Source organism: Rhincodon typus, chromosome 2, assembly GCF_021869965.1.
Source record: "Rhincodon typus isolate 14 chromosome 2, sRhiTyp1.1, whole genome shotgun sequence".
NCBI lineage: Eukaryota > Metazoa > Chordata > Chondrichthyes > Orectolobiformes > Rhincodontidae > Rhincodon > Rhincodon typus.
The window spans coordinates 5,950,953-5,975,788 of record NC_063333.1 but is presented as its reverse complement, the minus strand read 5'-3'; the positions used below and the strand labels follow the sequence as shown (position 1 = coordinate 5,975,788).

The 24,836-nt window shown below is 39.8% G+C and overlaps 1 protein-coding gene across 1 annotated transcript in view; it reads right to left on the bottom strand.

Moving 5' to 3' along the window:
* Window positions 1-24,836, bottom strand: part of arhgap39 (Rho GTPase activating protein 39) — a 353,142-nt gene that overhangs the window by 318,739 nt on the left and 9,567 nt on the right. The window contains exon 2 of the mRNA XM_048612924.1: window positions 23,938-24,366. Coding sequence (XP_048468881.1) covers window positions 23,938-24,366 — 429 coding nt within the window. The remainder of the gene's footprint in view (window positions 1-23,937; window positions 24,367-24,836) is intronic.

The following is a 24,836-nucleotide window of genomic DNA, read 5'->3' as shown; positions in this document are numbered from 1 at the left end:
CTGTAGGAAGTGGGAGGAATTGAAAGAGAAGTTGTTGAGTGTGAGGACGAGTTCGGCTAAGCGGATGAGGGTATCAGTGGAGGGGGACTGGTCAGGCCTGCGGGACAGGAAGAAGCGGAGGGCCTTAAGGCCATCTGCATGGGGAATGCAGGTGTAGAGGGACTGGACATCCATGGTAAAGATGAGGTGTTGGGGACCGGGGAATTGGAAGTTCTGGAGGAGGTGGAGGGCGTGGGTGGTGTCACGGACATAGGTAGGGAGTTCCTGGACCAAGGGGGAGAAAATGGAGTCTAGATAGTTGGAGATCAGTTCGGTGGGGCAGGAGCAGGCGGAGACAATGGGTCGACCAGGGCATTCAGGTTTGTGTGCTGGTTTTATCACTGCCTGAGGTTTTTCAATTACCTGACATGTATGACATGTCTGGTAAAATTCAACCACATTTTTATGCAGTCCAGGCCAGTAAAAATGTTTCTGTATTTTGGCCTGAATTTTCCTTACTCCTAAATTACCTCCTACAGGTAATTCATCTGCTACCTGTAACACCTCCTTTCTATACCCCACCGGTAATATAACTTGTTGAACTTTTGCGCATTTCTCATCCTCCTGAAGATGTGATGGTCTCCATTTCCTCATCAAGACATCATTTTTAAGATAGTAACATTCTGGGACACGCTCAGATTTTTCTTCTATGTATGCTTTTTGATATAACTGCTTTAGGTTTTATCTTTCTGTGTAATTCAGTCAATTTCTTTGAACTAAAAATATCCACTTTGTCCTCCACCTGCTCTTAAATTTTTTTCTGAATCATTTGATCAAACATGGTCTCTGATAACTGAACTTCAACTTCTGAGTGGGTTGCTCTTCAGAGGGTCGATGTGAACTTGATAGGCTGAATGGCCTGCTTCCACATTGTAGGGATTCTATGATTCCTTATCTTTATTCTTTGATTTCTCCTCCTGCTTCTACCTGTGGCTTTATGACCTTGTTATCACACAGTCAGGAAAAATACCAGGATATACTTACTGCAACATCTCAGTTGCCCGATTTTCTACTGGCCTTTCGACCACAGTAGGCATCACTCCCACTTGTGATCCAGCTATATCATTACCAAAGTTAAAGTGTATGTCTTGAACCGAGAATTTCTCCAGTACTCCTACCTCCACTTCATCACTTTGCACCAGACTGTCCAATCTCACTTTATATAACGGAAAACTGCTCTTCTCACCATGAATTCCAAATATAACCACGCTTTCTGACAAGACTTCTTCTGAATTACATATCTCCTCATCTCTTACCATCAAAGACTGACTTGCTGTCGTATCTCTTCAAATTTTAATTTTTTTCCCTGCTCCTCCTGGCATAAATGAATAAACTTTACCCTCGCCAGGAAATTCTTTCAAAATATAGTACTTTCTTCTCAACCAACCCCTGATCGGTTGTACATTCTTTTGCGGCTTTTTAGCTTCCACTCTGTTTTTCTTTACTGCCTCAACAAAACACACTGGCTTATCCTATTTTCCCATATCCGTCTTCCCAGTGCTTGTTCTAAACCACCAACACTACAATTTCATGTGGCCTACTTTATTACAGTGTAGACACCTGAGCTTTTTTCCTTCTCTTTCTCGCTTTCTTCTGTTTGAGCCTTCCTCTATTTTTGTTTTCCCTCTGCTTTTAATCATTATTCAAACTATTTCATTTCCTTTTCTCTTTCTTTTTGTTCTGCCAGGGCTATTCTTTCTTTCTCTTTTGCCCTTGCCATTGCCTCTAATTCAAGCTACGTCATTTGCAATTGAATCTTAGCCATTTCCAAAGATTCCGATGGTATTCCTGGCAATTGTAAATGCTGCTTGATTACCATAATTATCTCCCCTTTCCTCACAGACACAGGCAACCCCAACTCCCGCTTGTTTGCCAATTACAGAAGCTTTGCCTCGCTCACTATCTGTAGAACTCCCAAAATGACTTCTTCCACACCCAGGAAATCTGTAGTGACTGAAAGAGCCACTATTACACAAAACATACACTGTTTAAGCCAACCGAATTCAACACCCAAAATAAAAATCACCAACACTCACCACTCACTGCCTTTTGAGTCCAACAATTCTAAACCCAACCTAGAATTAGAGATTTTGTTCCTGACAAGAGCCTCCAGTTTGTTATGGACCAGACCAAACAATCTCAAAGATAGTCTAGACCCTAACTTTTTCTTATTTTTAAAGACAAATGCAACTTGATTGGTCAAACTACCAGACTTGAAGCAAAATACACTTTATTCATTCACCGTAGTTAAAATATAACAAAAGAAAGAAGAAATTTGAATAACTTAACTCTATCTGAAAACTTAACAGAATAATAGATTATTCAACTACTAAATAGTAACTGTTCCAATATAGTAACATCTAATAAACAAACCCCTGGCAAAGGCAAATTCAGTGAAATAAATTGTCTCACAGGCAACTCTCCAGTTCAGGAGGAAAAACATCAAGGAGAAAACTCTGAGAGAGACAGCAGGGAGTGATTTACTCACACTTCCAAACCCAGCGGTAACTGCTACTGAAAATCTAAAATTAAAAATCTTGGTTCTGTGGGAGCTTGACACCACCCGTTCAGGCTTCTTCTATTGTTCTAACTTTAAAAGAAAACCAAGGATCCACAAGCTGTTTACTTTATTGGTTTTGGAGCAGACTGCCCAGTACTTTCTTCATTAAAAAAAAAGCAAAACAAAATACACTTCTTAAAGCCATAGTATCATCACAGAGTGATCACTGAATAGTCCTTCTGGAGACGAAGTCCTGTCTTCACAATGAAACCACCCTCCATTGTGCTGTATGGCACTACCATCATGCTAAATGAAAGAGACTTGAAACAGACCTCGCAATGTAAAGTTAAGAATCCACATGGCACCGTGGGGTCAGCAGCACAGAACCATATTCAACCGCAAACTGTAACCTTGTGGCCCGGTACACCACCACCACCCCCAACTTTACCACTGCCATCATGCCAGGAAATCAATCCTGGTTCAAGGAAGAGTGCAGGAGGGTATGCCAGAAGCAGCACCAGGCATATTTAAAAGTGAGGTATCACCCTGGTGAAGCTACAATATGGGGCTATTTGCATGCATGCAATCGATTGGGCTAAGTGATCCTATTATTCATAGTACAGATCTAACTACCAAGTAGTTAGTCTGAGGAGGGAATCTCCAAAGTCAATGACAGGGCAATCCAGCACAACAGTACAAAAGGCAAGGCCAAAATGTTTGTACCCATTTTCAACTAGAAGTGGATGATTCATCTTGTCTTCCTTCTCCTAAGGCCCCCAACAACATAGGTGCCATTTTCAACCAATTTGATTCATTTCAAAAAGCTGAAAACACTGAACATTGAAAGAAACATGGGCCCTAACAACATGGTTTGTGCTCCAGACTAGTTGTATCCTGGACAAGACGTTGCAGGATGTCTACAACACTGGCATCACGTCCCAATATGATGTGATGTGTTATCAAGTAGCTCTTGGGCAAGAATAACCTTTTCACTGATACTCAGTTTGAATTATGCCCTCAGTTCCTGATCTCGTTATTGCCTTGGTCCAAACACAGAAAAAATGCTGAACTGCAGAGGTGAGGTGAGATTAACCTCCTTTGACACCAGAGTGTAATTTGACAATATGGCATCAGTGAACCCCAGCTAAACTGGAGTCAACAAGAATCAAGGGTTAAAATATCAGTTGGTCATAGTCGTAACTAGCACAAAGGAAGATGGTTGTGATTTTTGGAGACCAATCATCTTAGTTCCAGCACATAGTGCAAGAGTTCCAAGAGATGGTATCCTGAGTTCACCCATGTTCAGCTGTTTCATTATTGACCTTTCCTTCATCATAAAGGTCAGAGTGGGAATGTTTGCTGGTTTCCCAATGTTCAGCACCATTCACATTAGGTATTGAAGCAGTCCATGTCCATATGCAGCAAGACTTAGACAACATCCATGCTTGGGCTGACAAGTGGCAAGCAACATTCATACCACATAAGTGCCAAGCAATGACTATTTCCACCAAAAAAGAATTTAACTAACACCCCTTGACATGTTTCAGAGATAGTAGGAACTGCAGATGCTGGAGAGTCTGAGATAACAAGGTGTAGAGCTGGATGAACACAGCAGGCCAAGCAGTATCAGAGGAGCAGGAAGGCTGACATTTCGGGCCTAGACATGTGACAGCATTATGATTGCTAAATACCTGAGTATCAACATCCTAGGGGTTGCCAAAGATTAGAAATTGAACAGGATCAACCCATATAAATCATACAAGAGTAGGTCAGAGGCTAGGAATTCTGCAGAGATTATCTTACCTCCTGTCCCTCCAATGTTTGCCCACCATTTGGAAGGTATACATCAGGAGTCTAATGGAGTACCCTCCTGGATGAACATACATCCAATAAAACTCAAGAAGCTTGACACCATCTGGGACAAGACAGCCTACTTCTTTGGCACTGCGTCCATCATGTTCAAAATTCAATTCCTCCACCACTGATGCACATGGCCACATCTACAAGACACACTACAACATTTCACCTAGGCTACCCTGATAGCACTTTCTAAACCTGTCCACCATGTGGAATGGTGTGCAGGGATATGGGAAAATATCAGAAGATTGGCACTAGGCAATAGAGCCAGACTAAATAATACAGCTGATGCAGGCATGATGGGCTGAATGGCCTCCTTCTGATAATTCTATGGAAGGACAGACATAGCAGATACAATGGAATACCACCACCTGTAATTTCCCCTGCAAGTTGCACACAATTCTGACTTGAAACTATATTGTCAATTGTTCATTAACATTGGGTCAAAATCTTGGAATTCCCTCCCTCTCCACACTTTGAATATCACTATACCCTAAGAACTGCCGTAGTTCAAAAAGGTAGCTCAAAAACACCTACTACAGGGCAGCTAGGGATGGGCAAGAAATGCTGGCCCAGCCAGCAATGCCTACATCCATGAACAGTTGACTGTAAGTTAATTGTGTTTATTTTTAATTTGTTCATACCTCAAGCCTTGACAACAGAGATCAAGATGTAACAAAGACATCAAATGTAAAGTATCTAAACAGATCACAAAACCAGATATTGTTAGAACACAATAACAGCTTGCATTTAGATTGTGGCGTTCTTCCAAAAACATACATGAAAACAGAATTAAAATAAACAAATGAATCCAAGGCCATGAAAACAAAGATTAAAATGGATGATCAAAAGCTTAGAAAACAGAGATTGAAAGAAAGCTTTACAAGGTGGAAATAAAGGTAAAGAGATGAATGAGATTAACGATTTAATTCCAGAAAAAATAAAGTCTAGCCTGCTGAGTTCTCCACACGGAATGGCTAACAATAGTAGGATGCAATGTGAATAGTACATTGGTCATTGGACCCTAATTAGGAACACACTGTATACAAATTGGGTGTTTTTTCCAACATTAAAATCTTTCTATGAAATCTAGTTAATTTATATTGTTCCTTTTAGAACTGCTGAATGTTTCAAAGCACTTTTCAGCCAACTTTAGAATTGTATTCAGGAAATGCAGCAACCAATTTTCATACAGAAAGCTCCCATAAATAGCGATGTTACATTTTCAGGATTATCTATTAATGTGACATTGATTGAGAAATAACTATTTATAAGATACTAAGGAGACCTTCCCTACTCTTCTGCAAAATTGTGTTGGTCTATGTCCAGCAAAGGGGGCAGGCGGAATCAGAGCTTAACATTTTGCTTGGAAGATGGTACCTCCAGAAATGCAATGTTCTGTTCGCATCACATTGAAGTGTCAGACATAATTCTTGTGCTCAAGGCCTGGAGTTGGGCTTAAAATACCCACTAAGCTAGTGTTTTAAAAGCACTTAACTGGTTGGTCCAGTTGAGTCTTTCTTTCTCCTCACAAGGAAGGGGATGCAGGGCATTTGGAAACTGCATACAAGGTATGCATAGCAAGGTTGAGAAATAACTTAGAGTGAAGAATGAGAATTTTAAATTGGGATCAGGGATTCACAGTGCATCATGGATAAAGGAGTTTGGCAAATAGAATAAAGTGGTTATTGCGTGTTGGTTTTTGACAAGTTGGAGCCTTTGGAGGAAAACCGATAAAGGAGGCAGTTTGGAATCATTAGAATCCCTACAGCATGGAAACAGGCCATTTGGCCCAAAAAGTCCACAGTGCCCCTCTGAAGAGCATTCCACCCAGACCCAGTCCCCCACCCCTGTATTTCCCATGTCTAACCCACCAAACCTAAACATCCCTGGGCACTACGGGCAATTTAGCATGGCCAATCCACCTACCCTGCACATCTTTGGACTGTGGGAGGAAACCAGAGCACCTGGAGCAAACCCACGTAGACACGGGGAGAATGTGCAAATTCCACACAGACAGTCGCCCGAGACTGGAATCAAACCCAGGTCCCTGGCGCTGTGAGGCAGCAGAGCTAATTGATCCCCATTTCATACATTACAGTTAAAATTTTAGCTACGTGACTATCCAATTAAATTAATTCTGTTTTCCAAAAGGATTTTTCCAAAGAACATAAGCATGCGGTGAACTAGTAATATTCATCAATTTGTAGTCATCTTGAATTATTACCAAAAGGCACACACATATATACATACACACAGAGACAAAGTTGTTCACTCCATCCGCAGTACAATGCTTAGAGCTAAACGGAATACTTTAGGACACAGTTCAAAAATATATTTATTTAGACGGAAGGCAGACCAATTTGTTCATTTAATAGATTCACAGTCATACAGCTTAGAAACAGACCATTTGGATCACCATGTCTATACGGACCACCAAACACTGAACTACACAATCCCATTTACCTGCACTTAGTCCATAGCCTATGCTTCGGCATTCTAAGTGCTCATTCATTTGTTTTTGAAATATTGTGAAAGTACCTGCCTCCATTACCCTGTCAGGTAGCCTGTTTCCTATTTCTACCACTCTCTAGGTGAAATAACTTTTTCTCAGATCCCCTCTAAATTACTAACTCCTCATCTTAAACTTACGTCCTCTGGTCTTAGATACGACTGCCATGACGAAAAGATTCGCACGATCTACTCTGTCTATGCCTCTCATAATTTTGTATACCTCAGTCCGAAGCTCCCATCAGCCTCCTCTACTCCAAGGAAAACAATCCCAGCCTATTAGTCTCTCCTCATAATTGAGGCTTTTCATCCCAGGCAACACCCTGGCTCAAGGCTACCTTCCCAAAATATTTTAATTGGATCTGGTCTGGACCATAACAAATTGAAAAAACAGCCCAAGACCTCACAAGTGGTTTACTTAAGTCATCTTCAGTAGTCAATTCTACGCCTCTGCCTTATAACCTCTCTTCAAAAAAACAACCAGGGAAAAATAACCTTTTAAAGTGACAGCATAATCACAGGAGCCCATTTGAAAGAAAGCATTCCATGTTATAGTAAAAGTTACATAGTTCCTCCAGTGCTGTGAGGGACCATGGGCTCAAACACACAGCCAGCTGTGGTGTTCCATCAACAAAATGCACTGCAGAAAGTTACCAAGGTTCCTTTGACGAAATCTTCCAAACCCATTACCTTCAGAACGACAAGGGTAATAGACTTAAAGCAGACAACCACACCATGCTGACTTGGAATCAATTCACAGTTCTTTCATTGTCACTGGGTCAAACCTCTAGAAGTTCCTGACTAACAGCACACTGGGTGCTAGAAACATGGTCTGCAAGAGCTGAAGGCAGCAGCTCCCCCCCACCTTCTCAAACTACAAATGGACTGATTCTGCCTAAACAGTTGTCAGAAAGAGAGTTTGTGGAGAGAAGCAAAGTCAATGATTCTGATCTTCCTATTATCCAACTGGAGGAAATTTCTGGTCATCCATTATGGATTGCTGAATTCAGAGGCAGTAGTACAATCGAGACAGGAGGCAATGGCGACGCCAACGAGACACACAAATACAATTTTTAGTTTTCAATCTACAAGAAACAAATACACAAATAGAAAACTGCACACAAATCTGTAGAATAGTTTATTTATTCTACTTACTAAGTGAGTGTAGACACATAAACATTAGGGATCAATATTCATTACATCCAATGGACAGCACAATAAAAAGTGCCTCAGTCACAAAGTCACAACAGTACAAAGTCAGGTCCACCCACTGGAAGTTACATTTACCTACCTGGTCAAGCTATGGATTTTGTCTGTAACATTGGAGCAAATGAGTGTTAATAGGAGCAAATGAAATGTCAGTGATTGGAATCATTTAGAGCTGATGTTGTATACAGTGCTGTAGCGGTTATATTACTGGACCAGCAACCGGACACCTGGATCAAATCTGGAAAACACTTGTACGAGTTCCATTACAGCAGTTCACAACATTCTGACCACCCATCTCCTCTCAGTTGCTCAGTACAAGGTACAAGGCCTGAGTGACATTGAGAAAATTTGTCTAATTATCTGCCTTGGTAAGCTTGTCACACTGCCTTAAAGGGCCTGGGAAATCCTGTTTCTCTTTCTCCACAGATTACTTGCTCAGTGGTTCAGCATTTTCTGTTTTAATTTCAGGTTTCCAACATGTACATTGTTTTGCTTTATTGCTACGTACAAGGTGACAGATTTGGTCAGTGGATTAATGTCGCGAAGTTGGGTATAGTACTTGTGGATTGGAAAGCTGGACGTTAGAATTTGGTTGTTTGTAAAGTGTTGGTGTTTGTAAAATGCTATGGGGAAAGTCGCGTGTGGTACTTTTAAAAGATGATATGCTTTGTCTATGCTTAGAGATTCGAAAAGAATGTCTAATGGGTTTGTAGGTGCACAGAACAACTGATTTGGAACATTTGTATCAAACAGCTATACTGTTGGCAGGCAAAGCAACATTGTTACCAAGACAACAGGTTTTTGAATTTAGCCAATTAATTTAAACCAGGCCCTTAGATACCAAAAACCAATTAAATTTAAATCTGATGGTTTTGACAACTTAGGACCAATCCTATTGTAAGAAATTGACACGTCATCAAGGGTATAAAAGATGAGGGCATTTCGAAAATTGGGAGAGAGCCAACTATCATCTGCCAAGAGAATAGTTCTCCACCCTAAAAGGAAGAATCACTGACTCTCACAGAATTCTCTAAGCCTTAGAGTAAGCTCCATCTAAATTAAAGGCATCTACAGCACAAGTAGTTAATGTTCCTGACAAAAGAATTTGACAGAGAAAGCATTCCTGACAGGAGAATTTATCAGAGAAGACACAGAACATTCTGGAAGACGTAACCTGGCTGCCATTTTGACAGACTAAATTCCATTTTTTTTAAATTTTATTTTATATAAGTGGGACATGTATTTATTAGAACAGCATACCAATATAATCTTGTTTTATTCAGGAATAGTTAGTAGTTAGAAGAGGTTTATATGGTTTGTTAGAAGTCTAGTTAGTTTGTTCACAGTTAAGAGTTAGATAAATAAATTATCACTTGATGATTATAAAGAGTGTGTCAGGGGTTTATTTTTATTTAACCACTCCTTTATAACACATTGCGGCTCTTTTAACAGATTGTAGGGCAAGGCATGCCTCTCTGGGTGTTTCAATTTTAGTTTCCCAAGGGGTGGGGGGCCAATCTCCACTTTTTAACAGATGGGGTCTCATGTCCAGGATCTGGCCAGCTTAGGTCCGGGATTTGAACAGATTTGGATGGATCTGAGATAACAAGGTGTAGGGCTGGATGAACAGAGCAGGCCAAGCAGCATCTGAGGAGCAGGAAGGCTGACGTTTCGGGCCTAGACCCTTCTTCAGTTCCTACTATCTTTGGATGGATCTGGACAGATTGAGGGTACGAAAGGTCCCAACAGACTTGGGGATTAGTGTCCTAGATCTTTAAATAAAACTGAAGTGGGAAGTGGAAAAGCTGTTTAATTTCAGTTGCTTGTTGTTGGTTAAATCAAAAGTGGTGGAATGGCTCTTAACATTGCTAAAGAGGTTCTGGGGGTCAAAGTTGCTTCCCAAATCTGCCAAGAAAGTTTAGAAAGACAGAAAAAGAAGAAACTTTTAGAATTAGCAGACAGGCTAGAATTGGGTTTAACTGGGGATAAGAAGGAAGCTGAAACTGTAATGGAATTAGGCATTTAATATACCAGAGAATGTAGAAGATCAGCTTAGTGAGGAGGAGAGTGATGATGAGCAAACTCATCATAGCCAAAGACCTGGTAGGGATATATTCAAATATGTCAAAACCTTACCAAAATTCAATGAAAAAGATGTAGAAGCCTTTTTCATTTCCTCTGAGAAATTGGCTAAACGGATAAACTGGCCAGAGACTATGTGGTTCATGTTAATTCAGACCAAGTTGGTAGGCAGGGCTAGTGAGGTATTTGCAGCACTGTCAGAGGAGGTGTCAAGAGACTATGAAAGGCGTAAAACTGGCTATTTTGAGTGCCTATGAATTAGTACCAGAAGCATGTAGACAATGGTTCAGAAATGTAAGCATAGAACCAGGTCGGACTTACATTGAGTTTGAAAAAATTAAATAGAGCATCAATAGATGGGTGAGAGCATTAAAGATAGAAAAGACAGATAAGGATCTTAGAGATGTTATTCTGCTGGAGGAGTTTAAATCTCTCTTCCAAAAGTGATAAGAACTCATGTTGAGGAACAGAAAGTTAGAACAGTGAGAAGAGCTGCAGAGATGGTGGATGAATACACATTAGTGCACAAATCGAAACCTAGCTTCCAACAATTTCATTCCATGAGGGATAGAAACTGGGAAAGAGGGAGATCCTTCAATGAAAACCAAAAAGTAGATAACACTGGGAACAGTTTATCACATGTAAAAAAAAATCCAAGAGGGTGGAAAAAAGGTAATTTACCTCAGGTGTTTTCACCGCAATAAGGTGGGACACACAAAGTCACAGTGCTGGTGATTTAAGAGAGGCACTGGGGAAAGGGATGAGAAAGAGGCTAAACCAGTGGGATTAGTTGAGGTAGTGAAGGAAATCCCAACAGAAGTCGAGGAGCTGCAGGAGTGCTGGAAAGTAACATAGTGGCCGATCATTTCAAAGACTTCATCTGTGTGGGTAAGGTTTACTCAGGTAGAACGGGAGAGTAGGTAAAGAAGTTAACATATTTAGAGATACGGGAGCTGGTCAGTCTCTCATAGTAAGAGATGAAAGTATTTGCATTCCTTCTGAAATGTTGGCCGAGAGAGTGATAATCTGTGGAATAAATGGAGACAGAATTAGTGTTCCCCTGTGTATGATAAGGCTAGAAAGGTCTATCAAGACTGGGGAAGTGATAGTGGGAGTGATTGGCCTGGATTTCATAAAGATGTGGTTGGATTTTGCCATACCTGTCATATGTGTCAGATGGTAGGAAGGCCACAGGCTGTAATAAAACCAGTACCTTTGATGCCAATTCCCACATTTGAAGAACTTTCACACAGGTTATCACTGATTGTGAGGTCCCCTCACTAAAACCAAAAGTGGGAACCAGTATTTGCTAACCATAATGGACGTGTCTACCAAGTTTCCAGAGGAAATTCCATTACCGAATGTCAAGGCAAAAAATGTTGTGGAGGAGTTGCTTGCTTTCTTTACCCGTTATGGGCTACCCAGGGAGATTCAGTCAGAACAAGAGTCCAATTTTACTGCTAAATTATTTAAGGAGGTCATGGGTAATTTAGGCATCAAACACTTTAAATCCTGTGCGCACTATCCTGAATCCCAGGGAGCATTGAAAAGGTGGCAGACCCTAAAGACAATGCTGAGGGCTTACTGCCAAGATTACCTAAGTAACTGGGATAAAGGTATCCCATTTATATTTTTTGTCATTAGAGATGGTCCAAATCAATCGACTTTACTCCATTTGAATTGATATTCGGGCACGAAGTAAGGGGGCCTTTAAAATTAATTAAGGAAAAGTTGATAGGTGCAAAGTCAGAGATCTCACAGTTGGATTATGTATCTGAGGTAAGAGAAAGATTAAACAGAGTAGGTGAATTAACTAGACAACATTGAAGGTGGCACAGCACCTAATGTAGTAAGAAGCAGATAAGAAATCTAAAATTTGGACGTTTGCCTGTGCGGTTAAAGTATTGGTGCTGTTACTAGTGGTAGGTGATCCCTTCAAACCAAGGTTTAATGGTCCCTATCAGATTGAGAAGAAGTTAAATCAGGTGAATTGTCTGGTAAAGATGCCAGATAGAAAAAAAATTTATCGGGCTTGTCATGGGAACATTCTGAAACCTTACTATCACAGGGAAAGGGAACCAGAGAAGCAGGTATTAGTTACTACCACTCAGAGTGATGAATCAATGATGTGGATTTAGATATGCCTCAGAATAGGTTCAATAATGGAGAAGTCCTTAAAAAATGGGATAGGATAGTGAACTATCTGTTCCAGGAACAGAGAACTGAATTGAAATACTTATTACAGTCCTATGAGGGCATATGTAGAAATAGAATGAGGAAGATTAATACCATAGTAAATGAGGTTGATGTAGGAAATGCTACTCCAAGAGAATAACACCTCTACAGGTTTAATCCTCTCAAAGCAGCGCAGGTTCAGAAGGAAGTGGAAGCAATGCTCCAAGAAGACATCATCAAGCCAAGTCAAAGTGAATGAAGTTCACTCTATCATATTGGTTCCCAAGCCTGATGGTACTCAATGATTTTGCACAGACTATCAGAAGGTCGATGCTGTGACAAAATCTGACTTATACCCAATTCCAAGGTTGGAGGATTGTGTGGAAAAGGTAGGACAAGCCACTTACGTCACAAAGTTGGACTAACTTATGGTTACTGGCAAGTATCTTTGTCGGAGAAAGCGAAAGAAGTTTCTGCTTTTGTAACCCCAAATGGGCTGTATCAATTTTAAGTCACGCCCTTTGGATTGAAAAACGCACCAGCCACATTTCAAAGACAGAGGTGTGGCAGGATTGATTAATTGTGCCATCTATATAGATCACTGAGTGTACTTTAGCCATTTGTGAAAACATCAAATACAGCATTTGGCAGAACTCTGAGAGACTACAGAAAGCAAAGTTAGTCATAAACTCGGCAAAAACAGAATTCGCGAAGGTGGAAATGACGTTCTTAGGGCACAACATCAGACATGGACGGATGACACTGAGGAACATGAAGACGAAAGCCATCGAGGAATTTCCAAGACCATCCTTGAAGAAGGAAGTGCTACGAATTTTAGGATTAAGCAGATTCTACAGGAAATGTGTACCAAACTTTAGTGGATGGTGGCATTGATGATGGATTTGTTAAAAAAGAACATGAAATTTCAGTGGACAGAACAATGCCAGGAGGTATTTGAGAATTTAAAAGCAGTGTTAACCACTGCACCAGTTTTAGCCACATCAAATTTCTTGAAACCCTCCAAAGTTGCCAACAACGCAAGCGATGTAGATATTGGAACTCTGTTGTTACAGGAGAATGATTGTGGAATTGAAAGGCCAATCAGTTATTTAAAAAAAAACCTCAATATCCACCAGAAAAAATATTCAGCCATTGAAAAAGAGTTACTGAGTTTGGTACTGGATGTACAACATTTTAATGTCTACATTGCAAACAATTCATCAGAGACAGTTGTGTATACCAATCACAATCCTTTGACATTTCTGGAAAGATTTAAGGACAAGAACAGCAGATTATTTAATTGGAGTCTTATGTTACAGGCATTTAATTTACAGATTGTAGATGTTGCAGGTCATGTAAATGTTATTGCAGATGCTTTATTGCAGGTTTAAAAGAAAAATATTTACACAAGATAGAAACAGTAGTATTCAATGTTGGATATATGTAGAATTAGAATGAGATGTGTAAATCTAGATTAATGAAATATGGATGTAGTAATAATGGCTTTAAGGTTTAGAAAAGGAAAAAGAATGAAGCCATTTTTTCAATGATGGTTAATTTTTTTTCTTAAGCGGGAGGTGTTGCGAAGTTGGGTATAGTACTTGCAGATTGGAAGGCAGGACGTTAGAATTTGGTGTTTGTAAAATGCTATGGGAAAAGCAATGCGTGGTCCCTTTGAAAGACGAAGTGCTTTTTCTATGCTTAGAGATTCAAAAAGGATGTCTGTGGTTTTTCAGGCACACAGAGCAACTGAATTGAAACGTTTGTATCAAAAGGCTATACTGCCAGCGGGCAAAGCAGCATATTTATCAAGACAATAAGTTTTTGAATTTAGCCAATTAATTTAAACCAGGCCCTTAGATATCAAAAACCAATCCTTTTGTAAGAAATTGATATGTCATCAAGGGTCTAAAAGATGAGGGCATTTGGAGAATTGGGGGAAATAAATTGGAATATAAATTGGATATAAATTGTCCCATTGGGAATACCCAGCATGGGTTCATGAAGGGTAGGTCATGTTTAACTAATTTGGTGGAATTCTTTGAGGACATTACTTGCACGGTGGACAATGGGGAACCTGTGGATGTGGTGTATCTGGATTTCCAGAAGGCATTTGACAAGGGGCCACACCAAAGGCTGCTACATAAGATAAAGTTGCACGGTATTACAGGTAATGTATTGGCATGAATAGAGGATTGGTTGACCAGTAGAAAGCAAAGAGTAGGGGTAAATGGGTATTTTTCTGGTTGGCAGTCAGTGGCTAGTGGTGTGCCTCAGGGATCAGTGTAGGGACCGCAATTGTTTACAATTTACATAGATGATTTGGAGTTGGGGACTAAGTGTGGTGTGTCAAAATTTGCAGATGATCCTAAGATGAGTGGTAGAGCAAAGTGTGCAGAAGACACTGAAAATCTTCAGAGGGATATAGATAGCCTAAGTGAGTGGGCAAAGGTCTGGCAGATGGAGTACAATGTTGATAAGTGTGAGGTCATCCATTTTGGTAGGAATAACAGCAAAATGGACTATGCTTTAAATGGTGAAAAATTGCAGCACGCTGCTGTGCAGAGGGACTTAGGTTTCCTTGTGCATGAATCGCTGAAGGTGGGATTGCAGGTGCAGCAGGTAATTAAAAAGGCAAATAGAATTTTGTCTGCCATTGCTAGAGGGATGGAGTTTAAAAACAGGGAGGCTATGCTGCAGCTGTATAGGGTCCTGGTAAGGCCACACCTGGAGTATTGTGTGCAGTTTTAGTCTCCTTACTTGAGAAGAGATATACTAGCACTGGAGGGGGTGCAGAGGAGATTCACTTGGTTGATTCCAGAGTTGAGAGGGTTGGATTATGAGGAGAGACTGAGTAGACTGGGATTATACTCATTGGAATTCAGAAGAATGAGGGGAGATCTTATAGAAACATATAAGATTATGAAGGGAATAGATAAGGTGGAGGCAGGGAGGTTGTTTCCGCTAGCAGGTGAAACTAGGACTAGAGGGCATCGCCTCAAAATAAAGGGAAGCAGATGTAGGACTGAGGTCAGGAGGAACTTCTTCACCCAAAGGGTTGTGAATCTGTGGAATTCCCTGCCCAGTGAAGCAGTTGAAGCTACCTCGCTGAATGTTTTTAAGGCAAGGCTACATAAATTTTTGAACAGTAAAGGAATTAAGGGTTATGATGAGCGGGTGGGTAAGTGGAGCTGAGTCTCAAAAAGATCAGCCACGATCTTATTAAATGGCGGGGCAGGCTCGAGGGGCCAGATGGCCTACTCCTGCTCCTAGTTCTCATGTTCTTATGAAAGCCAATTGTCATCTGCCAAGAGAACATCTCTCAGCTCGAAAGAAAAGAGTCACTGGGTTTCACAGAATTTTCTAAGCCTTACAGTAAGCTACATCTAAATTAAAGGTACCTATGGTACAAGTAGTTAATGTTCTTGACAAAAGAATTCAATGGAGAAGGCATTCCTGACAGAAGAATCCATCAGAGAAGACCAAAAACTTCTGGAAGACGTAACCTGGCTGTGATTTCAACAGACTAAATTCTAATTTTTAAAATTATTTTATTTATTGTATTTGGAATTGTATTTATTGAAAGAGCATACCAAGATAATCTTGTTTTATTCGGGAGTAGTTAGTAGTTAAAGGGGGTTTATTTGGTTTGTTAATAGTTTAGTTTGTTCACTGTTAGAGTTAGATAAATAAATTATTACATATTGATTATAAAAAGAATGTCAGGGGTTTATTTTTGTTTAACTACTCCTTTATAATAAATTGGGACTCTTTTAACAGATTATAGGGTGAGGTGCACCCCTCAGGGTGTTTCGGTTTTAGTTACTGGAGTCAGAGATTGGGGGGGTTCGACTTCCGCTTTATTACAGTTAGTCACTCAATTGGCTGGACTCTATTGGGTACAGGAGTGAAGACGAAAATACAGCTAAGGGTCCTGATTTTTACTGCAATCAAAATCTATAGCATCAAAGATACAGCCCACAAAACCATTCTGCAGAAGGGAGTGTGCTGTCAGGAAGGAATAGAAAGGAAAAAACAGTCAGTGACTTGTACGAGGCACAGTTACAATGAACAATGTATCATTCTCCATGTGGAATATTCAAGGTGGGAAACTATGATCTGCAATGCTGGCACATACACACAGATTCATTTAATACACTGCACACGTGTCTGATGATAGAAGTCACTCTGCTACTTGAATACACTTGATATTTTGGAATAAAAAATGTACAGCTTTTCAGGGACCTTCCAATTGACAGACAGCAAGTAAGGATGCCAGGAGGACCCCTCGCAGAGAGACTTAATGCACATTTCATTTACTAACTCTGAAGCTTGTAATTTAGGTGCTCTGAAGTACATCCACAAATCATTCAGAATTCTGCTTCTTGGCACATGCCATTTATCCTCTCCAGCTTAAGAGACAGCATGATCATTTACAAAGCTGGTCAGAAATACAGTGGAAGATATTTACGGCTTCAGCACAAGTCAATTAATATGCAGGAATTTAACGCGCTTGCACCAATATGAACTGTACCAAACAGTCAGTCTGTCCTGTCTGTATTAGAACGAAGGTCCCTTTAAGGATCAACCAGAGGTTTTCCTAATGAGCTTGTTCAGATTTGTCATAGCACACCTCTGGAACAGGTGGGACTTGAACTTGGGCCTGTTCTTAATCAGCTGATTCTGGTTGGTCCTTTCTCTAGACAAGGAGGCCTGGCTTTCAGTCTCACCTGCTCCAGACATGTGCCATAACGTGTCTGAATTGGTTGATTTAAAAAGTAAAAAATAAATAAATTCTGGTTGATCCTTGAGGGTTGTTGTGATGCAGTGGTAGTATCCATATCTCTGAGTCAGGATGTCTGGGTTCAAGTTTCACCTGCTATAGAATTATGTTGCAACATTTCTGAACAGGTTGATTACAAACACAGACGGATTGGCAGTGGAGGAAAAATGAAAGTAAAAAAGTGACTTGGTGGTGCATAAAAGGAAAAAAATCAACGGGATTAGAAAGCTTCAACTGATGGGCTTTTCCTCTCAAACAATGGGATCCACAACTACAGAATGGTCACTAAAACCTTAACGTGTGCGTCATATACAATTGAAATACTTAACATAAAATGGAGAATAAAAATGAGAACAAGTGAAAGAAAGGAACTAGCTTCTTGTGGTGCAGTGGTAGTGTCACTACCTCTGAGCCAGGCAGCTTAGGTTCAAGTCCCACCTGTTCTAGAGGTTTGTCTTGTTATATCTGAACCAATTGATTCAAAAGAATTGGGTCCTTTACCCCGAGTTAGTAAGAACTGCTGATGCTGGAGCCTGAGATAACAGAGTATGGAGTTGGAGGAACACAGTAGGCCAGGCAGCATATTAGGAGCAGGAAGGTTGATGTTTCGGGTCAGGACCCTTCTTCAGAAATGGCCCCATCCTCTGATGCTATGTTCCTCCAGCTCCACACTGTTATTTCTGGGTTCTTTACCCTACCCTTTTAATGTTTGTTATTCTCACTTCCTCTGGAGAGCAGTGTTCGTTAAATGTTGATCAGTTGACTAGATACCTTGATGGTTGTTTTACTCAAATATAAAGAAACTGAATTCTTCCCCAGTGGGGGCTTTCTTCTGTACAGGGAAAGGGTCCAGAAGGGAACATTGGAAACTGGCATTTGTGCTTGTAGTGATTGGAATGGGGCCAGGTGGGTCTTATTGACTATGAGATCCTTGATTAACAACCAGGTTAACAACCCTAATCAAGGATCTCTGTCAATAAGATCCACCAGGCTCTCATTCCAATAAATACCTAGCTAAACTATAGATTTACAAAGAAGGCTTTTGCTTCCTAATTCAACAAATGAACATGTCACTCTACCTATAGTTCACAACTCTGTAACTGGCTACATATAAACTTTTCACTGTACTCAATAAAGCTAATTCAATTCAATTTAGTATTAGAAAGTTGATTAATGCTCGGGTAAGATATACGAGTTTTTGTTAAGTCACAAGTTGGTTAATAAAAGACTAAAGTAAGATTACCAGAAAAATACAAGGCTCTAGCCAGTATCAACATCAGATTTTACCAGATTTTACCAGAAGTACCACATAAGTACCAAATTCTCCAAGGAAGAAAATTAGAGATCATTCATCAAACTATAAGCATTTCAACGCAAGGTGGTCTCAAGCTATGCACTGTATTTCAAACAAACTATTCTTTACAATCATTAGGTCTTCAAAAGGGACCTGAATAAGACTGCCAAATCTCACAATTTGACAATTGAAACCTCACTCCATCACTCCACAGCAACAGCACTGCAGTCTGTACAGTAACTCTTTCAAAACTAGAATGCATAAAGCTGCAGACTCCAAGGGAACAGCAGCACATGAGACTGTGAATAGCCCACTTGAGGTAAGAGTGTGAGCATCCGCTTCACATACACATTCCACATAATGTCAGCTGTCGGTCATGCCACATCATTTCACTAACCTAAATCTAATTATACTGCTATCTCTTGCTATGTTTCCAACCAGAAACTAAAATTTTGATAAATACAAAAGAGTCCTTCCTACCCAGAGAATGGATTAGATATCATAAAATCTCTAATTTTAGTTCCTGCTTGACAATGGAGTCAATACAGTCACAGTACTCACTATATCAGCCAGCGATGTATTTCAGAGGCTTGATACTTCTCTGGTAAAAATCCACTTGATTCCTATTCCTACATTGTTTCAACATTAATTCCCGGTCCTCTCCAATTTATTAAACTAGATTAATGTATTAGTAGGGATGTTACCCAGCCATTCATTTTGTTTTAATACAAAGCTTTGATACCTGCAAACGATGTGTATTCTGTATTCATTTTGTGGTTTTCATACTAGACTAGGTAAACTAATCCAAGTTTCAAATCTACTAAGCCAAGCTGGAGAAAATGAATTCAGTAAATCTGGTATTGTTGGCCAGACACCAATTAAGTAACGAAATGCTGTTGTAAAAACTCACATCATACATCAATGCCCTTCAAGGAGTGAAACCTGAAACCTGCCTGATGTACTCCATTCATGACTAGAGTCCCACTCTACACAGTTAATGCCTTCAGGGGTGAGTACTAAATGCAGCCTTGCTAGCATTTATTATTTTCTTTGGGATGTGGGTTATAAAAAGAGAGAGGCAGACTAAAATGGAGTACATTACATCACATGGAGCCTTGCCAGTAGAGCCCTGAGAATAATCTGCTCATACAACAGTAATGGAAAGAAGGAAAAAAGAACACAGGAGGGGATGGCCATTCAGGCCTTCAACCCTGTTCCGCCGTTTAATTAGATTTGTACCCTAACTCTTTCTATTCACCTTGGTTCAATGTATTCTAATATGTTTACCCAATAAAAATTTATCATCTTAGTTTTGAAATTTTCAATTGATTCTCACTGCCTAGATTTCAACTACCCTTTGTGTGAAATAGAAGGAATAGAGCCAGAGATTGACCTATGGTTCAACAAGTCTGCCCTATCATTTAATAGAACCATGCAGTATGACCTTGGCCTGTGATTCTCTGACCCTGCAACTGAAAAAGAGCTTCTAAAAGCACTGAATGAAGGAAGAATTAATAAGGTGAATCTGTCAGCATGTTTGAGACTTAAATCAATAACAGGGTTTCTCTAATATCCATAAACTGAGACTAAAGCTCAAGTAAAATATCAGCACAGCCTCCAAATCTAAATCACAGCCTATAACCAGCTGCCAATTATACACTTCTGGATATTTTTGTTTTAGGATTAACAAACACTTTACGATTACTTGCAGTGCTGTTAAATAACTTCAAAATAATTTCTAACAAGACTCTCTCAACTTTTTATTTATTATTTCATATATTTTAAATTGTAAAATAAACAGTTATTTCTTTCTCAGATTAAACAACAAAACTAAATTAGACTGACTTGTCAGCTCTGCTTTGAGTCCTGTCAATGGAGAAAACATGAGTTCAGAGGTCCAATTACTGGGATTGCTCAAGGGGACAATACAACATACTGTACCTCAATCGATCTGCATCAGATTTGAGATCCACACAAATAAGTGTTAGCAAATTAAAAAAGTAATTGGTTTCACATTCCATGACTGAAATAAAATATAAAAATGAACAAAAACAGTAAAAAATATTGGACTGCCCTCTGTGGCAAAGAGTGCTGACAAATAACGAACTAACTTTTATTAGACTCCGTGATGCACACGCACAAGGTTACATATGTCACAACTATTATCTCTAATAGCATAAGTACAAATTGTTTTGGCACAATTACCGCAGTCATTCTCAATTTTGAAAAAAAATTGGTTGACTAAACATCTAGTTTTTGTCCTGAAAAATAATCTTCCAGAGGTAAAGGAAGGCATCTGATTGGGTACTGGACACTTTCTCATCTGGTCAGTTCTCATCACTTATATTGTTGACCTATTCACTGGGTCCTTGTCACACAATCAGCACTGCTCAAACGTAAAGTCCCCAAATATTAAAAAACCCTCGCACTTTGCATTGCCCTTCCCGACCACAGTACATTCTGACATGCTTATCAATCAATAACATATCTTTGTGGTGGAGATGGAATGGTAAATCCTCAGAAACACCCTGAAAGGCAGACTCACAAAACAGAACATGCTTCTTATATTGAACAGGTTGGGCTTGTTACACATATTGGTGTATATATTATATACAATATGATAGCAGGAATTTCATTTCATGTTAAATCTTGTTGCCTTATTTTGAAAGGTGATGTTATTTTCAGAGGATTGTGTGTTTTACACGAAATGCTGGAGAGAGGGTCACAGAATACGAAGCAATAACTTAATGTTCACACAGATAGGTTCTGGCTGCATTGTCTGACTGAGAAATGTCTGAAGCTATGCCATATTAGGAAAAGTAAACAGAAAAGTTGTGTTAAGTCAGCTAAACTGAACTTTCCTGAAGCAAACCATTTGACTCAAACTTAACTTTCACTAGAAATAAAATTCAGTGGAAACCCTCACTGCAGGGACAACAGGAGAACAGTGTTCTGAAGAATAGTCACTAGGACCTGAAACATTAACTCTGCTTACTCTCTAGACATGCCACCAGATTTGCTGAGTTTTTCCAGCAATTTCTGCTTTTGTTTCTGATTTCCAGCCTCCACAGTTCTTTTGTTTTCTTTACAACCAATGTATCTTAGGCTGTGATATTTTCAACAAAAAAGAAGAGATCATGCTTTTGTGGGGAGGGAAATAACAAATACCATGAGCCCCTCAGCAGAATCCTCAAATTTCATTCCATGTAAATACTGGGGAGGAGATCTTGTGGTGCAGTGGATAGTCTCTCTGCAGCTGAGCTGGAAGCTCTGGACTCAAGTCCCACTCCAGGGTTTGATACCAAACAGTTTGAGGATCAACTTGTGAAACTCTCCAACACATGCCAATAGCAGGCAGCAAGAGTGGGAGATATTCATGATCAATCACGTGATGGAAAGAACATTGGAGCGTCTATCATTCTTATCCATTGGTCCATGAGTACAACATGCATGTAAAAGTTAATACTGCCACAGCAATTCAGCCACCTTGTTCCCATGCTAACATTTCTGTACTGGGCCATCTGCAATATTCTAATGATGCAAGTTTGAGAAACACCACCTTGTTTTCCGCTTTGGCACTTTACACCCTCTAGGACTCAATATTGAATTCTACAACTTCACAGCCTGACCTCGTGGCAACTGTTCTCATTCTTCTAACATTCTTACCCAATCCAAAATAATACCAAGAGGAAATTCAAGCGGCAATTCATTAACAGTGTGTTTGCCCATCAGTAAAACAGGAGCCATGTAACCAGATTATAGACAAAACAAACCAGAGTCCAATATGGCCTCAAAGAGCTAAATGCTGTGTCATAAATGATGCTAACACTTCTCTCCCCTTCCTAGTAGCTCAAAGCTCAAGATAATATTGTAGGCAGTCCAAAGTGTTCAAGATTATGAAGGAAGCAGATAAAAATTGATCTGACCAAAGTGTACAAAATAACAACACAGAGGCTGGTATCCTGTCACCGAGTCACCCTTTATTTACTTGTGCACAGTCCACTGGCTATGGCCAGTCAGCCCTGAGTCAGTCCCTGAAGTGAAGAGACTTAGAATCCTCTGTTTAGAGATCTTTTTCCTGTGTTACTAAACAACCTGTTCACAGATGTCACTGCACACCTCTGTAGCGGGTGAGACTTGAACCCGGGTCTCTCAGTCCAGGCATAGGGGCACTACAAAGGTACTACATGACGGCCCTCCCCTGTTTATATCTGTCAGTGAGGGTTCCCTGATTGGCCCAGGTGAACAGCCCTAATTAAGGATCTCATAGTCAATAAGATCCACCTGGTTCCAATCATTACAGCGTACATTGTGGATATGTTTTGAGTCCTGCAGCATGCAAAGTAAAAACAAGATGATCTGGAATCAGAAGGAATTATCGGACAATTCTGTAGTGTAGAAACGTCCCTGAAGTGTACAAGATAATTAAATTCAAGAGATAATTAAATGCAATGTTAGAAAAAGAGAGAGAGGAAGCACAGAGACAATTTAAAAATAAGGAATCTTTCACTTAATAAGATAGGGGAACATTTTCTCTTGAGAGTTGACAGCCTCTGAAACTGAGGAGGGAAAGTGATTGAATTTTTAAGTCAGAGGTAGATAAATTCTTCACTAACAAAGAAGCCAGATGTTATGGAAGGTGAGTGGGAACATGGATTTCAGGTTACACCGGAACAGCCATTGTATTTTGTTGACGAGGATTTTATTGAATAGCAGGGCAGGGTAAAGGATCTGAATGGCTTATTCCTGCTTCTAGTTCATATGTTCATAAAGGAAACAGAAAAAGACAGAGCATACTCAGTGGTATGAAAAAATATGGGTATGATCTCCCAAAAAAAATGTTGTGCGTTCGTGGTCTTTTCTGATTCTTATTCTTGTTTGTAAAATGTTGAATTCTTTCAACAGTTCTGGAAAGACTATACATTCAAGATACTTATTCAATCGCTATCTAAATTGATCCTCAGGGAACATTTAATTTACTATAATTATACTTTCCAGTTCAGGAAACAATTATCTATATTTGGATCTGTAATAGTTTCTCAATGCTTATTTGTATCTCAATGCACCATATCACTCCATAGCTCTGCATTGTGGTGAAGAGGCACATTTCTTGTGAAGTTCACTGTCAAATGATTCCATCACCTTTGATAAACCATGTGTTTATTAACTGAAATGCACAGCTAGCAATTAACTGCCGAACGTTGCCATTTAAGGATTCATTAGGCTTAAGGAAAGCTGTGAGCTCACATACTAACATTAGCATTAACTCTGTCTACCCAATGAAATCGGTCAGCAATTGTCCATTACTTCAATATGCCATTCAATAGCCCAACAAAAAAAGGAATCAAAAACTGAAACATCATTTACCAGATGGCAGGTATATTTTCCTGGTCATGGGTAGGTGGGGGAGGGGATTAGGAACAAGTATGAACAAACATATGACTGACACAAATACTAAAGTGGGTATAAAGGATCCTGAAACCTTACCTTTCTGGTTCGTCTTTCCCAATAATCTGCTGGGCTTGTTTTAGTCGTGTTTGTTCTTGTGTCCTATCAGCATCCAGTTCCTGCTCCAGGGAAGAGCTGGTGCTCCCTTCCCTACTCATATTACTACTCCGGCCTGGACTGTTCTCCGCTGAAGCACGGCTTGGCGAGTCAGTGTTCTGTTTTAATGTCTGCAATTTGGCCAGCGGGATGATATCACAGTTCTGAGGCCGATGCCAGACAGTCCTCTGTGTTGTGGCATTGTAATAATAAAACCTAGAGGTATTGGGATCAAAGAGCTCCCACCACTGATTTTCATTGGTGCGCTTTATCCGGACACCTGAAGGTGGATCCCAGACACATTCTCCAGTGGTAAGGTTAGCATACATTCGCTCTCGAGTTCGAGGCTCAATGATCTCCACCCATTCCAGCCTTGGAAAAAAAGAGATAAAAGTTTATAAAATTACACATGTATATATACAGACACATAAACATTAAGTCTTTAAAAAGGATATTCCAGACAGTAGTTTAAAAATTTCAGCACTTTTGTCAAATAACAGCTCCCCATTCAGAAGGGTAGACATTTACAAGTCATTTACTTTGTCGTTTATCCTGGAGTACCTGACATCGAGAGTATAGATATTCCACTACAGAAACCCTGTCCTGAATGACCATTTGAGACCAAATAGCAAGTTGTCATCTCTAACACCATCTGGAGACAAGAAGAATGATTACAAAGTGTTGTCAAATCACAAGATCAGGTGAAGAAATTTAGACAAAACACAAGTTTATGAAATCTAGAAAACTGGAGCACAGAAATAGGCCCAATCTGAATAGGTTTTCTTATTTTTTTAAATTTGTTCATGTGATGTGGCTATCACTGGCTAGGCCAGCATTAATTG